A 13,154-nucleotide genomic window follows, 5' to 3' on the forward strand; every position below is an offset into this window, starting at 1 on the left:
GTGAAATTTATCTGGATAGAAAGGATGTTACTATTGAAGTTTCCAAAATCTGTGCAAGCCAATCTGGTTAATTATAGAGGTGCTCATGTTAAAACGTTATTCTAGTAACTTGTAAAAATGTTACTTATGCAGGTCTGCCTAATGAATAGAACTTCAGACATAAAATAGGAATAAGAATTCATTTCAAATGCTAATTCGTCACCACCACCGATTTTTCCACTCCAGCAGGCTCGATGTGGGAATAAACAAGTCTCTTCCATAATCTTCTGCCACCACTTGACTTCTAGTATACTTATTAATATCAATATTATTATTATTATTATTATTATTATTATTATTACAGTATTACTGTAAATTGAAAAATGCAATAGGCATGCAGTACTTCATTATTGAAAATTATTACATTTGAGATATTGTTGGTGTATACTACTTACTTTGGGGAAGAAAAAAAAAACTTTCACATTTGTTTTATAGTCAGTTTAGAATCTTCATTTGTATGTCTGTATAATTGAAACAGTTCTCTCATAGCATATGAATAATTGGCATTGCGATATATAATTAAGTAGCTGATGTACCCGTGCTTTGCTACAGAATTCTACATAGTATACAGAGTTCTAGGTTAAGTAGTGTACACGTTGTGAGCAAGATTGTATTAAATTGCATAGCTCTTAATGTTACCATAGAAGCACGATGAGGAAGTCACCAAATGTCTTTTCTTCTATGAAGACTGGGTTAGGGAATTTTCATTGTAATGGCAGGCTCTTTTACCTACCATCATTCACAGTCAAGTTGGCGAGTTTTCATTATAATGGCCGACACTCGCTCTCTACCTGCCTTTTAACATCCTCAGAAAGACTGTCTTACTGGTTTTCCCAACTGAAATCAACATAGGTAATTACAATTGATGCCAGTAGGAATGTCGCGATTAAAAGCAATGCTATGATAAGAAATACTCGATCAAATGAAAAACTACACATTTTCTCACTTTTAATGAACAGTACTACGCTCACAAGTATGAAGGACGAGTTCTCCACCTAACCAATACTTTATTTTACATAGTGTCAATATTATTTACATAAAAGGACAGTACCGGTTTTGACCTGTAAATAGATCATCTTCAGCTGTTGAAGAACCTGCTTAATAGCGACTGTACAGAATAAATACTACTAAAATTAAAATTAAACAAGAATGCCATTAAAATAAACCTGAATGCCACTACTGGTATTCTAAAAAATACTTAAGGTTAAGATATATACATATGGTACAGTTTTGGGTGTTAGAGGGCTTTTTCCCTGGCCCCATGATTTCTACATATTTCAAAAATTATATTTGCCGAGGTTGAAATTGGATACAATTCTAAGAGTTTATCAAGAATCACTGACATTCTGGTGTCAAGTTCGAATATCTAATGTTAAATGCCAACACTATGTCCAAAGGTTTTATGAGATGATTCAAAGTGCATTGTTGGGCCACATGTGGGGACATCATGTTCATTAGAATAAGAGGTTTAGTAACCTGTTTACAGATACATAGCTCATTCTCAGTCTTTCAACCTCAGCAAATATAATTTTTGAAATGTGTAGAAATAATGAGGCCAGGGAAAAAGCCCTCTAACCCCCCAAAACTGTACCATATGTATATATCTTAACCTTAAGTATTTTTTAGAATAGTGGCATTCATGTTTATTTTAATGGTATTCTTTTTTTTATTTTAGTGGTATTTATTCTGTACAGTCGCTATTAAGCAGGTTCTTCAACATGAAGACAACCTATTTACAGGTCGAAACTGGTACTGTCCTTTTATGTAAATAATATTGACACTATGTAAAATAAAGTATTCATTAGGTGGAGAACTCATCCTTCATACTTGTGTGCTTGAACTATCAATACGGACTATAAAGCTAATAGATTACAGTACAGCGCTGCTGATCTTAACAGTCCAAAGTTCCACCGCAGACAACCTTGAACACTTTTTAATTTCGGGGTGGGGGTGAATAGAGTCCCAGTGCAAAATCTGTGCCCTTTCACTCATCTGTTTAATAGGAGCACTTGATGAGTCGGAAAATCTAAATTCATTACACTGGCGGGGGAAAAACTATCTGACTTGGAGGCAAATTTTTCTTCCAAGCCAGAGGAGAAACCCCCTCTTCGCTGCTAATTTGGAATAAAATGAATGCAAAATTTAATAAAAGTGAAGAAGCAGCTTTTCTTAAGAAACAGCTCTTTTTGGGGTTGAATTTTGAGTTTAGTGAATTGTAGTGCTATAATTTGGAATAGGCCAAAATTGTAATTCTAGACCAGGTCATAAGTGAGCCTCTGCCATAAATGTTCACACTGCTCATTCCAATCAGCACATCGGAGCAGGGATCGAATAGCTGGAATACTATGATGAGCCAGTGTGTTACGTATCAGCAGTATCAGAAAATGTATGAACCAGAGGAATGGCATGCTTAAGAAGAAAGTTATCTAACTCCCCAGCTATTTCCTGCCAATATTTAGGCAGGCTGTTATACTCGGTATGCAGCAGTAATCCCATCTATCGGAGATGAGTGGCAGCATAAGAGACAAAGAATCAGTTTTGAGTTTTCGATATTGTAGGCTTTCACATTTAGTTTTCTTCCGACTGACTTTTATCACAATTGGTATGGTAAAACTGAATAAAACATAAATGGCCGGAGATTGTATTTCCTATAACTTTTGTTATGTAGTACTTGTCGACAGGACCAGTAACATAGGTATTTAAAAATTAACTTTTAGGCGCTTTCCCCTAAACTATCATTTTATCTAGGGTGAACAAAATTGTTTATAGCTTAGACTGTAGTTTCTTAATCCCCGACTCTATATACAGTGGTTTTTTTTTAAAATTCTGTTTACCCATTTTCTCGTGGCTTGGCGTTGATATGGACTCGGCAACAAAAATTCAAATTTATTAATATCTCTGTTATCATAGCCGGTACGGTAAAAATGTTTAAGACATAAATGATCGGTTATTTAATTCTATATTATTTTAGTTATATAGTATTTATCGATAGGACCACTAACATAAATATTTGGGAATTAAATTTTAGGCCTTCCCCTAAACTACCATTTCACTCAGCATGAATAAAATTATTTACAGCCTAGATTGTAGCGACTCATACCCCGATTTTCATTCTCTTCAGCCGTTTTCTCGTGATGCGCGTACATACATACATACATACATACATACAGATAGACAGAAATTACAGAAAAGTAAAAAGTGCATTTCCTTGTTACTGTGGACATGACCGATACAGAAATACCATTATTTTTAAATTATATATATAGATTGGTTGACAAATTTTAGGGCTTGACTGTGTGTTGGAACCAGATTCTCTATTTCTTCTTCTGTTGCTGGGATTTTGCCATTGTCATCACTGTGTTTTCCTTTCTTCTCAGTAGCATTTAAGAATCTTTTCCAGCCCTTCTTCATAAACTATGATTTCTGTACAGTATGCTAAAAAGCATTTTGAAAAGTACTGTAAAGTATTAACATAGGGGAAAAGTGCATAAAATATTACTTAACTGTGGTTGAAACACGGTGGTCAGATTATGTATGCAAGCAAGTGGGAATTTGCCAGTTCTATTTTTGTTTCTATTTGTTTTATATTGCACACCAAGACGGGCAGATCTTGTGGTGTTCCTGGGATAGGAAATGGCTAGGACTGAGAGGAAACCAACCTTGATCTTAAGATATAGCCCGAGCATTTGCCTGGTGTGAAAATGGGAAACCACAGAAAACCATCTTCAGGGCTGCTGGCTGTGAGGTTCAAACCCACTATCTCCCAAACATAAACTGACAGCTACGTGACCAAAAGCTCTTAGCTAACTTACTCGGTCGGTTCCATAAAAATATGGTCAGTTAAGACAGTTGATCGAATTCACCAATTTTAATGTATGTGACATCAGGCATTTCTTTCTGACCCTGGGGTTTCGTTTAAGGCATCAACTGTGAAAATCTGTTCAGCGTACATTTTTCACTGGGTCAAGATATGCTTTCTAATGGTGAAAACATTCCAATTTTGCTGTGTAGTTTCTCAAAATACTAACTGCAAATACATTAAATGTATTGTGCACTTTTTTTAAGCCCACGAACATGGCATTTGTAGATCTAGAAAAGGCATTCGATAATGTTGATTGGACCAAGCTATTTAAGATTCTGAAGGTGATTGGGATCAGATACCGAGAACGAAGAATTATCTACAATCTGTATAAAAATCAGTCTGCGTAATAAGAATCGAGGGCTTTGAAAAAGAAGCCGCAATCTAGAAAGGAGTGAGGCAAGGCTGCAGTTTGTCCCCCCTCCTTTTCAATGTTTACATAGAACAGGCAGTAAAGGAAATCAAAGAAAAATTTGGAAAGGGAATCGCAGTCCAAGGAGAGGAAATCAAAACCTCGACTTTTGCCGATGATATTTTATCTGAGACTGCAGAAGATCTTGAAGCTGCTGAATGGTATGGACGAAGTCTTGGGTAAGGAGTACAAGATGAAATTAAATAAGTCCAAAACAAAAGTAATGGAGTGCAGTCGAACGAAGGCAGGTGATGCGGGAAATATTAAATTAGGAAATGAAGTCTTAAAGGAAGTAAATGAATGTTGTTACTTGAGTAGTAAAATAACTAATGATGGCAGAAGTAAGGAGGACATAAAATGCAGATTAGCACAAGCAAGGAAGAGCTTTCTTAAGAAAAGATATTTGCTCACAGAAAGATGTTTTTGAAGACTTTCGTGTGGGGCGTGGCATTGTATGGAAGTGAAACATGGACAATAACTAGCTCAGATAGAAAGAGAATAGAAGCTTTTGAAATGTGGTGTTACAGAAGAATGCTGAAGGTGAGATGGATAGATCGGATCACGAATGAAGAGATACTGAATCAAATTGGCGAGAGGAGATCGATTTGGCTAAATTTGACGAGAAGAAGAGTTAGAATGATAGGACACATCTTAAGACACCCAGGACTTGTTCAGTTGGTTTTTGAAGGAAGTGTAGGGGGTAAGAACGGTAGGGGTAGACCAAGGTATGAATATGACAGGCAGATTAGAGCAGATGTAGGATGCAATAGTTACGTAGAAATGAAAAGGTTAGCACATGATAGGGTGGCATGGTGTGCTGCATCAAACCAGTCTATGGACTGATGACTCAAACAACAATGTGTGAAGAAATTCAAGCCTTGTTGCATCTTACCCTAATGTCCCAAATATTCTCATAATTTTATGTATACCAGGCGAGTTGGCCGTGCGGTCAGGGGCACGCGGCTGTGAGCTTTCATCCGGGAGATAGTGAGTTCGAGTCCCACTGTCGGCAGCCCTGAAGATGGTTTTCCGTGGTTTCCCATTTTCACACCAGGCAAATGCTGGGGCTGTACCTTAATTAAGGCCGCTTCCTTCCCATTCCTAGGCCTTTCCTATCCCATCGTCGCCATAAGACCTATCTGTGTCGGTGCGACGTAAAGCAACTAGCAAAAAAAAAAAATTATGTATACTCAATCCACAAAAATTGGCTTTCAAAGAAATATTTAATTGTGTAAATTTTTGAAATGCATATGTGAAATGTCATAGTATAGTTAAACTACACTGACAGGCAAAATTATAGGATGAGTTGAATTTTCAAAGGAAAAAGCATGTTAAATTGTGGAACATTTGTTTTATTGGTATACATTGATTATTTTCATGAAACAATTATTTGAGTAATGTTATCTCTACAAGCATCTCTTAAGAAAATATATTTGCTCACAGAAAGATGTTTTTGAAGACTTTCGTGTGGGGCGTGGCATTGTATGGAAGTGAAACGTGGACAATAACTAGCTCAGAAAGAAAGAGAATAGAAGCTTTTGAAATGTGGTGTTACTGCTATTGCTACCCTTAATTACTTAGATAATTTGTTCATTAAAATAATCATTGTAAATAATAAAACAAATGTTTCACAATTCATTCTTTTTCCTTTGAAAATTCAAGTGATTTTGCCTGTCAGTGTACAGTATATTTTACTTGAAATGATGGATGAGCCAGTAATAAACCAATGTAAACATTAACCTGGTTTTGTGTATTGACTGAATACAAGTGGTTGGAGAATAAACTTACGATACCAAAGGTTTGTGTATATGTCGATATTTGTTTTCAGTAGTATTCCTCACCTCTCAGAACATTGAGAGCTTTCATGTTTCTGTGAGGTTCATTTACCACTCATCTGCAATGTAGAGCTGTTGCCCAGGTGGTTGAGATACTTCACAGTATATATTCCTCACACTTGTCTCATAAGTAGGCCTACTCATTCTTGTTTTTCTTGCTTTATCCCACCTGTGTGGGATCGGCTTCTTAAGTCCTCATCGTTGCAATATAGTCTTTCGCTTTGCCTATGATGAGGCTGAAAGGCAAAGTGACATTAATATTTTAAATGAAAATTAATTGCCCAGTTTGGTCATATTTTAAAGTAACTTTTGTCTGGATAATTTTTAAATTTCACATTTTACCACTACTCTTTTCTGTTATAATTGTTGGTTGGAGCATAAGTGATCTTAAAACACACTGAATAGTCTCTCTCTCTATATATACAGTGAAACATCTACTTACAAACACTCATAAGATAGTCACTCATCAAATATAGACAGATTTTTATGTCCAAAACTGTTGCTTTACCTATAATGAGGCTGAAAGGCAAAATGAGATTAATATTTTAAATGAAAATTAATTGCACAATTTAGTCATATTTTGAAGTAACTTCATATATATATATTTTTAAACTTCTCATTTTACAACTAACTAATTCTGTCCATTTATGGAACTTGTAGGTTGGAGCATGAGCGAATACAGTCTCTGTAGCTCATTGTACAGCAAAATGCATTGTAGCTGACTAACAACCTTGAAAGACTTTTTTTTTTTTTAGGGAACTGTCCTGTACATTACTCACAAGTTAATATAGTACCATAATCTTTAAATATTGCATAAGTTATTTTAGGGCTGGTATAACATTATATGATATTTTCCTTTCTTTCAACCCTTTCTCATCAACAGCAGTTGGTTACAAGAGCACACACTGATGCAGACGCTATAAGGCCAAAGGTTTCCACACATTGTATTTCACACCACAAAATAGAGATCTGTTGACTTTGGTATATAAAGTCCCTTAGATGAAGCAACAATAAAAATCACTTGGACAGGGCTTATATGGTAGCGAGTATAGTAAGAGATGCAAATTTTTTTTAGCTCAGAACACGCGTGACAATATTGTGATTATACAAAATTGTGACTGTTCCTTTTCATAAACGAGATGTCAAATATAACAGGCAGAAAATAATAATCATGAACCCTTACCTGGATGTAGACAGACCTGAGCAAATTTCTTCTCGTTTTAACATTCCCACATCATGTTCCAGTCTGGTCCCATTGTCTCTTGCTTTCCTTAATCAGACTGTATCTTTTATCCATAATTTCTTTTGACATAAGAATATGAAAAAGATTTTAAGTTTAATACAATTTATGAAATAAAGTAGAGTCCTGATAATCTGGAAACTCTGTTAAATATTGCATAACTTACTTTCGGGCTAGTATAAAATTACGATATTTTCCTTTCTTTTACCCCTTTCTCATTCAAAGGTTTAAGGATTTATACTATATTTAGATTTAAAGTAAATGGTTTCATTTAAAGAATGAAAGTATACCAAAGGTGTGTTACAAATTTACTGTTACTAAGTTCTAATGCTGTAGAGTGCACAAACACCTAGCTCCTGAAGCAGAGGAAGTAAGTCATGATAGTTAAAATCCCTGACCCAGCCAGGAATCAAACTTGGGATCCCTTTGATAAAAGGGCAGTATGCTAACCATTCATCCATGGAGTGGATTAAACATTAAATAATTGCAAGCTAAATATAGTAGTTCCACGGTCTATAAATGAAGAAATTATATAACATACCTTATCCCATTTTCTCTCTTTTGTAACTTTTAAGTCAGGTTTAATCTCCTGTAGGAAGAGTAATGAGCATTTGTAATTTGTGTCGCAGTTACTAATCCGTCTTTCTAGGGATTACCCTAGTGCTAGACCTCTATTGAATACAGTATGCAGCATATATACCTTAATCAGCGAGCCATATGAACTTGGAAGGCTAGCCATGACGAGTGGATTATTTTGAAAGTTGTCTCGGTTGGGTCCCTCAGGTTCTGTCTCTTCTTTCCAATAAGATATTTTGGCATTCTGTCATTTAATTTGCACATATTTCTCATTATATAACATAATTTTTCACCATACAAACTCTTCGTGGACAACTCTTACGTAAAATCACAATGCCGTCAGCATATGTGTTAATCTTCTATCTCCAGGTGCTGCTTTTGTGCCCCTCGATATATCATCCCACTATAATAATAAAGAATAAAGATGACCCTACTCTTCTGCTATCTTAATCTAGTTTCAGTTTCAATCATCCTGTTGTGCTCATTTGCTTCTTGACCCAGCAGCAGCAGCAATCTTCAGTTTCTTGTTTCTTTTCCAGTGCCTTTTCTGAATCTTTACCATGTTGTTTCGATACCCATTGCAAACTCCCAAATCTTTTTCCAGATCTTTTCTCGTAAGAAAAATTGGCCACCTTATTGATCTTCCACTTCTGAAGCCAAGCTATTCTTCTTGATGTTGACTATCCACTTTTTTCCTAATTCTTTTGTCTAGTATTCCTTCTAGAATGTCTTTTGTCTAGTATTCCTTCTAGAATTTTGGTAACATTAATTGTAATTATGATTCCTCTTTCTTGATAATGAGCGTTACAATTCCCTTTTGCCAATCATCAGAGATTGTGATGGGCAGTCAAATGAGTTAACAGCTGTCATCTCGTAAATACCATTGCAACAAAAATAGTACTGTGTTGAAGAGAGGGAATGGGCCAACCCTTATGGCTGCTCTCCCTGCAATGGAGTGTATGGTGCATTTGTCGACAGTTACTGCACTATGGCAGACTAAGGTGAGTGTGGTGATGTACTCATTGTTGAAGATTAACAGGGATATGAATATATCTGTGAGCTGGGAGCTTTTGACATGGTAAACCTTCACATCTTTAGGGAAAGTTCTGTTTCCAAAAAAGTGTTTGAAATGATGTGCTGTAAAAAAAGTTTTTTTTTTCATGTATGTGCCTCCATTATACTATCAAATTAAGAAAAATTTGAAACATGCTCTCAAGACGAGGCGTGAAAATGCGAAAGACATTTTTGGCATTTCAAAGGGGTGCCCAAAATGTTGCAACAAGTACTCCGCCAAGTTTAGTGAAGACCACTTGATTTGTTATAAATTCTGTATTAAAAAGCCTGTCTCTGTGTTTCTAATTTTCTTTTTTTTTTCTTTTCATACCTCATATTCTGACATTGTCACTTTTGTACGTAAATGCTGTTAAAGACAGAGGATGGTGATTTTGTTTAAAGGGGCCTAACCTATAGTCATCGTCTCATTAAAGTCAGGAAGATGAAATTGCTTCACTATGTATTGTTAACATTATCTCCATAAAAATATGTAACTTGTACTGTGAAGGAATAAATTACTGTTATAGTTCTTTTACATAGAATTTGTCAACAAACAGACTATAAAATCGTTTTATACAAAACTGAACATGATGGTAGAAAAAGAAAGCCTTGTGAATGATGTAAATTAAAATGTAAAATGTGCACACACAAGTTGATGGTTTTATACTGAACTTCTGGACATTATTTCTCCCTTGACAAGATCTACCACAGATTCATACTAGGCAACAGTTTTCTTAGGAATGCCGGTATCCAAGAAGTCAATAGGTTATGAATACCACAAAGGAAGTTTTTTTGTTTTGTTTTCTTTCTTCTCTCACAAAACAATGTAGAAATTGGTATAACGAGAATAACAGTAAATATCAGGTTCAGGGATCATGAGTAGATGTACAGACCAAAGTCATGAACTGTTAAAGACTATCACTGTAAAGCTTTGCTGTTTAGAAATGCAAATATTTACACAATTTATCAAGACATCAGTTACAATATTGTTTGACTTCTTGGAAATTAAGGAAAGGAAATTAATGCACCAATGTTTACTATATTGATGCCCGTATCTCTTGTATTATGCCTTTCTAACAATTTATTTCTGTCTTCATAGGGTCTTCAAACATCAGAGCAAGGAAATAGCTGATGTCAAGACTTTTACAGATGAATAGCTGGGTCGGTTTGAAGCAAACTCACATTAACGATTTCTTGAAGCACACTAATTAATATTCCTGCATTTTCATGGAGATACGCAGCATTCTCTGAAAATTCTTGTCCGAGTGGTCATTGAGTAATATATTTTCCCCCTGTTTTATTCTAAAATTACAAATATTTCCTACAAACCGAAACTAGAAATAATGCACAGATTTATTCATCTATTACATTTACTTTACAAAAACTAATTTCTGTAAAATTTGTTTCAAAACCACTCTGTTCTCACACCAAGAGAGTTACTTGTTTTAATTTCCTTCTCCATTTTGTAGAGTTATTGAGTTATGTGATTGAACAACACATATCTAACAAGCTGCCAAGATGTATTTTCCCTTAACCAAAACGTTTTAGCTGTCGATTTACAGACGCAGACCCCGCAGCAAAACGACCAGCAAGATTCGGAAGGAGGCTGTATGTGTTAGAAGAAATGAGGCAAAGCATCGTATTGGTGAAGAAAGAATTTGTGTCGAGTTCTATATCACATCATGGACGGAGAGAAATCGCATTAAAAATGAAGTCTCACTGTGTCTCCGCTTGTTCCACCATGTTAGAGAAGGTTGCTACACTTTTTATCAGACAACACTTTGGTTGTTCCAGCATTTCACAATTCCCTGCTACTTGTAAACTAACTGCTCATATCAACTTGTCAACTTGAATGTAGGACTTCATATAGTCTCGTGTTAACAACTTCCCAGTAAACGATCTTTGGTGCAACCAAGATGATGTTCCTGTTTAAATGTGGTCCTGTCCGATGTGTAGATTGTTTTCTTGAAGTTCAGATTTACAGAGTACTCTTCTTCATCTTAACTAGTTATTTAATAGCTATTTGACTTGCATACATCACAAGCTTGAGCACTTGTTCTATTAAGGAGATTGTTGCTGAGACTGTCTTTGAATACATCTTCAAATGCACAGATTTTTATTTTTTCTTAATGTACCTGCTATGCAGTATTACTCCATCAAGCAGGTTTTATATAGAAATTTTAATTTTTCTTGCTAAAAGTAATATTCTAATTTGCAGTCCTTTATCGTATGATTGTACCATTTTGTAAATGTGTGTATGAATGGCTTTTTATACTTCTCAGTTAAAAGAAGGTAGCAGAAGTTAAAGAAGAATCTTGCCTCAGTGCAAGTCAAGATTAGATTCTAAGCTGTGGAATTTCCATGCTTCATTGTTTAAACTACTGTATAAACAGAGTGTAACATGCACTGAACCAAACAAGTTACCGTTCATGAGCTAAAGAGGGGTATCAGAAATTTAAAATAAAAAAGAATGTATTTTATAATGCAACAATATAAGAGATTTTTCCCAGATTATTCATTATAAGAACTGCTTTGATATCCAGCTTTATGCTGAAATATATTGTAATTTTGACTAGTAAAGCAGGCACATCTCTGAGTGGTGGGGCTAACCTTCACTTTGAATGTATTTGTTTTGGTAAAAATTTGCACAGTCTAACAGCTTCAATCACAAGTGGCAGCAAAAGATTATCCCCATAGAAATAATGTGTGAATTTGTTTGTGAAATATTGCCAGAAAATTCAGTAGTTTTATTGCCTTAATTAAAGAAATTGGTCATTTTAGCTATCTGTATTCAATGTTATACAGTAGGAATTCAAGATATTAATGATGGAAAACAGTCAGAAATTAGCAAGATCTTAATCTTGCTCCACTGTCCTGTACACATTACATTTTTCTCTTTTTAAAGATTTTTCCTATAGTGTCTGAATTTTATTAATTTGCATTAACCCTTCCCAAGTAAATATTTTTGTGGCTCTCAGCAGAATACTTTTTCAAAATTTTAAAATATGTAGATTATATTTTTCATACTTACCTGTTTATACTGAAAGGTTGAACAGCATCTGTTGGTTGTAAAGTTGAATTTTGCTATGATATAATACATTTAGTGCATTAATCGCACAAGTCACTGCACTTTACATATATACACTACAATGTTTCTACTAAACTTGCATAATTTTGTCTTTTTACACATGTTAAGAAGTGTGGTACACTTCTGGCTGCAGGTTTTGTAAAAAAAGTATATAATTTTCTTGCACAGCCCTGGAATCTTTCTCCCTCCTAGCAGTGCCTTTATGTCTTGGGTTTAGAGGAATGTTTCCATTCAGCAGTCTTGACTTCCGGGTGGGGGGAAAGAATTTTTTTTTTAATGTTGCCGTAGAGGCAGGTTCTTCACAAATCCCAGTTACCGATTCGTCATTGAAGAATAGTCATCAAAACTAGAAGGAAGAACTGGACCTGGATTTACACCTTACAATGGAACTCTATGACTAGGCCCTGGATCCCTGTCAGACTCATCTCGTCACCCTGAATCACTGCTGCTGTGACACCACTCTGGCACTTGAGCTGTTTTTGCTTACACTGTCTCTCACCTGTCACTTCAACTTATTTCACTATCGCTATCAGAATTCTAAAATCGGAAATATGATCATCACTCACATCCAAAGCAAGTACTATTTCCTCATAAGTCCATAGACTTTTCCACGACATTATGCAAACATCACCAAATACACTGCAAATACACACTCACCCCCACCAACTACAAAATATCAAGCGCTTGAACCTGAAATAACAGCTGTCTGCTGGTATTCGCGAAGTCTCGGAGGTCTCTTAGCAATTTACAAGTTACAAGTAACTATTCTCATTTTGGTTCCGTAACTATTCTCATTTTGGTTCCGTAATAATATTTGAGACATAGGTCTCTAGCAATGACGAATTAACTATCAAACCTGTATTTGCATGGTGTTGCCGTCTTCTGAGCCTAACATCAATTATTACAGTGGAAATCGGCACTAGTTCTGAATAAGAGATTTATCTGCATATATCCGCTCGTGGATGAAAGATCAACTCCGGATACATCCATGTTCTGCTTGGGAAAGGTTAAGATAGAAGACAATGGTAAAAAGTGTATTGGACATAAACTTG

The 13,154-nt window shown here is 35.4% G+C and overlaps 1 protein-coding gene across 2 annotated transcripts in view; it reads left to right on the top strand.

Annotated features, from left to right (window-relative positions):
• LOC136878990 (ras-related protein Rab6) overlaps positions 1–12,881 on the top strand; it is a 159,718-nt gene extending 146,837 nt beyond the window's left edge. For both annotated transcript variants that reach the window (XM_067152655.2, XM_067152657.2), the window contains exon 7: positions 10,563–12,881. In XM_067152655.2, the coding sequence (XP_067008756.1) occupies positions 10,563–10,633 (71 nt within the window). In that variant the 3' untranslated portion in view covers positions 10,634–12,881. The remainder of the gene's footprint in view (positions 1–10,562) is intronic.
• Positions 12,882–13,154: the final 273 nt, after the last annotated feature.

The sequence above is a fragment of the Anabrus simplex genome, chromosome 8, assembly GCF_040414725.1.
Source record: "Anabrus simplex isolate iqAnaSimp1 chromosome 8, ASM4041472v1, whole genome shotgun sequence".
In the NCBI taxonomy this organism is placed as follows: domain Eukaryota; kingdom Metazoa; phylum Arthropoda; class Insecta; order Orthoptera; family Tettigoniidae; genus Anabrus; species Anabrus simplex.